At 36.3% G+C, this 3,944-nt stretch overlaps 1 protein-coding gene across 1 annotated transcript; it reads left to right on the plus strand.

Moving 5' to 3' along the window:
- Positions 1 to 1,205: 1,205 nt before the first annotated feature.
- LOC138700534 (uncharacterized) lies at positions 1,206 to 3,659 on the plus strand. Its single transcript, XM_069827127.1, has 4 exons — positions 1,206 to 1,494; positions 2,122 to 2,450; positions 2,530 to 2,685; positions 2,812 to 3,659. The coding sequence occupies exons 1-4, from the start codon at positions 1,352 to 1,354 to the stop codon at positions 2,895 to 2,897; spliced, it is 714 nt and encodes a 237-aa protein (XP_069683228.1). The 5' UTR covers positions 1,206 to 1,351; the 3' UTR covers positions 2,898 to 3,659.
- Positions 3,660 to 3,944: the final 285 nt, after the last annotated feature.

The raw sequence follows: 3,944 nt of genomic DNA on the forward strand, positions 1-3,944 counted from the left end.
CGAAAGCAATCCATCATACAGACTATACTGTACCACTCTCACGTAAATTGTTCATAAATAATTCCAGCACATTACATAACTAGAGTTGGCAATCTGAATTTGTTATTCTGAGTCTAGCGCCTGCTTCTACGCGAATGTGTCTGTCAAGTTGACTGAACTCTCTGATGATCTGGAATAAAAGTTATTTTCCAATCTTATAAATTATGGATATGTTACACGAACTTACGTGCTTTCTCCAAACGCTATTTCGTTCCTTCATTTCTGTCTAACATGATTTCTGCCGTTATAAATTACATTCTTGAATGTTGAATTATGTGTCCCAAAATTCATTCTGAAATATTATTATCTAGTTTCGTTTCAATCGAAATTTCATATGGAAATATATTCTATTTCATAAAGTGGTCTTCATTCTCTCTTCCTTCCGTGTTAGACACACTGTAATGTTTCTTTAAAGCAGGGTCAACGCCACACCACATCTTGACCAGAGTTAGATACTATATTGACGAAGAGAGAACATCCCTGCTACAAAAATTGCGTCCACTCAATGTGACATAAAATTCTCTTGCGTACAAGTTTCTGACAGAAAATTCACCGATTCATTTCCTTCCAAAAGAAAATTATGCTAAATATTTTATAGGCCTATTGCTACCCTTTTCAGAATTAGAACATTTAACTCGTAAGTATGGTGGGCGACGTTCTGAGAATTATGAACCAACTACAAAACAAGGAATATGATACATATACTTTTCGGCTTTTTCTTCTTCAGTCAGACGGTCAGTTTCAGAGTGAGACAAGTGGCCAACGGTGTTGGAGCTCTCATAGCCACCTAAATCAACCGTTTAACACTTTCATAGGATATGAGAAATGCACGAACATTTTAATTTCCTCTTTATCCCCACTCTTTGCTTCTTCCATTCTTATACTCCATTTTCCTACCCAAACTTCCACCTAGTTTTTTGTCCTACCACTTACCTACTTACAGTATATAATAATAATAATAATAATAATAATAATAATAATAATAATTTACCCCTAAATACTTATATGTTAATAATTTACCTCTATGTACTTAACATGTACATTCATTCCTACACATCAATATGTCTAAATACACTTTTTTTACCTACTCGTATGTACAATAATCTATGTGTATGTAGACTAGAGATGTGCGCGAGCTGACCGTGGTCATGGATAAATATATAATAGGATGCGAAACTGCGGTCAGCACGATCTAGATGCGGTATTCTGCAATAAGGTGATCAGCGCCCGACGTCGTAGGTGGCAAATCATAGAACTACGTGAGAACCAGCGTTCTCCACTTTCCGATACGAAGTAGTCAGAACGTTGGCCGATGACCAGCCAACAGCGTTATGAAGGCAAGATGGATGCCAGAAAGATGCAAAAGATTCGAGGAAGATGCTCAGCGCCTGGATGCAAGATTGTTAATACTGTGGGAGGGAAGCATTTTTTCTATTTTCCTCAGGAACCTATGAGGTAAGCTTTAGTATTATTATTGTGTCCTGTGTAGCCTAAACCTTACACTTGAAAACAATGTACTTTTTGGTGAAGTAGGTTAGACGAGCTGTGCGTTGCTTTCTGCTAATTTATTTAGGATTATAGTAGGAGTATAAATTTAGATGGTTCCGAAATTCAGTCAAACTGTAATGAAATGTGAAATATTGACGAAAAATAGCAAGAAGGCTGAAAATGAAACCTCGTAAACCTGAATTGTAGCATTAGGCCACATGGCTGCAAACTAAAACCACGTGGTTTTCAGTATAAACATCTCACAGTTATGGAAAATAAAATTATGCCTTCTTTGATGTAGTTAGCCATTCTGGAGAAATTCTCAATCATGTGTAATAATAATAATAATAATAATAATAATAATAATAATAATAATAAGCTTAGGCCTAATATTTAATTTAGTTTGTACCCAATATCTGTTGCTGCTACCAGTTTTCCTATGGTCACTCACCACCTAGTGATGCGCATTAGACATCTCTTAAAATAACACAAATGCAGCAGATAAATTATTTTTTTCCCCAATTTTTGCATGATTTCTATTCAATAATATTTCTTCTACTTTATCTCATTAGTAATTGTAATCCATTGCTTTAGGTGTTGGAAGTGGCTCCGATTTTGTGGGCTAGAGAACCGGTATCGAGTTGCCGCAGATGCCACACACAGGTTGAGAATCTGCATGGACCACTTCATTGAGTCTGACTATTATAGCTCTTCACAAAAAGCGATATTTAAGCAAACTGCAGTGCCCACTGTTCATTCTAATGGATTAGTGGTGCCATCAAACCCTAAAATCCGGAGCCCACCATCTAGCCCAGTTATGCCTCGAGCGACCTTATCACCGGGGTCTACCCCAACTTTCAGGCATCACAAGACTTTGCGGACGTATGCTAGGAGGGCGAAGATTGATTCTGCAGCTGCTGAAGGTAATTAGTACACTAGCAATGTTTTTATGTCATTCATGTTTAAAATTTCCGATTTCATTACTCTTTTCTTTATTTTCAGGTACGCGTAGTCTCATAGGTTTACAAGCTGCAACTGAGCAGGCTGCAGGCTTGGCAGCTATGCCTCAAACAATTCCTGCGCCTATGAGTATTCCAGCTTCAAAGATTACTGCTTCGACGGCATATGCCGGGATGAATAAAGATGCATGCCAACAAGGTAATTATTCCACTTAGTCAAGTTTATGGATTTCAAGGAATGCCTTAGTTTCTCATCAGCTGTTCTTACATTACATGTTTCAAAATACATGATTAATTATGTTTCGTTTTTTTGTGATTATTACAGGGAACAGTATGATTGGTGAACAGCTGAGGGGCTATCAGCAAACATCGTGGTTCCCACAGCTGAAGGTAAGCGATACTGTCTTGTGAGCCTGGTAACATGCTAGTAATCATTTAAGTTAATTGCCCCCTGCCATATGTCTGCAGTTTTCATACTTCATTCTTTTACAGTAGCGAATAATAACAAATCCTCTTAACTACAGGGCAGGGTGTTTATCTTGTTATATATCGATCGTCCAGTTCAAAAGTGCGACAACTCAAAAATTGCCATTTTTTAGTTATTTATACTACTGAAAGCCCCTTTCGGACCTCTTTCCGATTCAGTATTGAGATAAGTCATATTTACAACCAAAAAGAATAAAAACGAAATAAGCTGCTTTAGAAGTAATTATAACTTTGGACTTTATTAATCCATTATTACTACATTTCGAAATCTATTAATAATGAACTGGAAGATCGTGATATACTCGTCCTGAATACTGACTCATTTCTAATTGTCGTGGTTATGAACCAGAAATCTGTCCCTTTTTAGGGGATTTATTTGAAACTTTCAACTGAAGATATCTCAAAACTTGTTTTTTTGAGTTGTCGCACTTTTGAACCAGACGATCGATATTGCAACTGATATCCTGACAAGTCTCCCTGGCACGAAGTACACCATCATTCCCTCTTACTGATTTCTCTTTAATATCCCAACACCTCTGCTGATTATCCCTTTCTGTTAGTGTCAGTTGTCCTCTATGGCCCAGCCTATTAGCAAAAAAATATTTTATATTACATTACAACGAACAATTCAGATTAACACAATCAAATTTGTTGCAGCATTAAACTTTTGGATTGTTACTATTACTTAACATTTATATGAGTTATAATTTGCACAGTTAAGAGCAGTTTGAAATGAACGGAGCACAAAGTCTGTTCAATTCTTGCTTCAATTTAATTTATCATTTATTTTATTATATTTATTTATTATTACTGACATGAATACATCCATGATGGAACAGTTTCCTTCAGCTTCAGCTACACCTCCTTCCAAACTTGGTAAATATTGATCACATTTTGATGTATTGTCAATTTTGTAGTATGTTATATAGCCTATCGATAGCTTGCATGCCTTTTGTTAGGCCTACATTAACT

The sequence above is a fragment of the Periplaneta americana genome, chromosome 5 (assembly GCF_040183065.1).
Source record: "Periplaneta americana isolate PAMFEO1 chromosome 5, P.americana_PAMFEO1_priV1, whole genome shotgun sequence".
Taxonomy (NCBI): Eukaryota; Metazoa; Arthropoda; class Insecta; order Blattodea; family Blattidae; genus Periplaneta; species Periplaneta americana.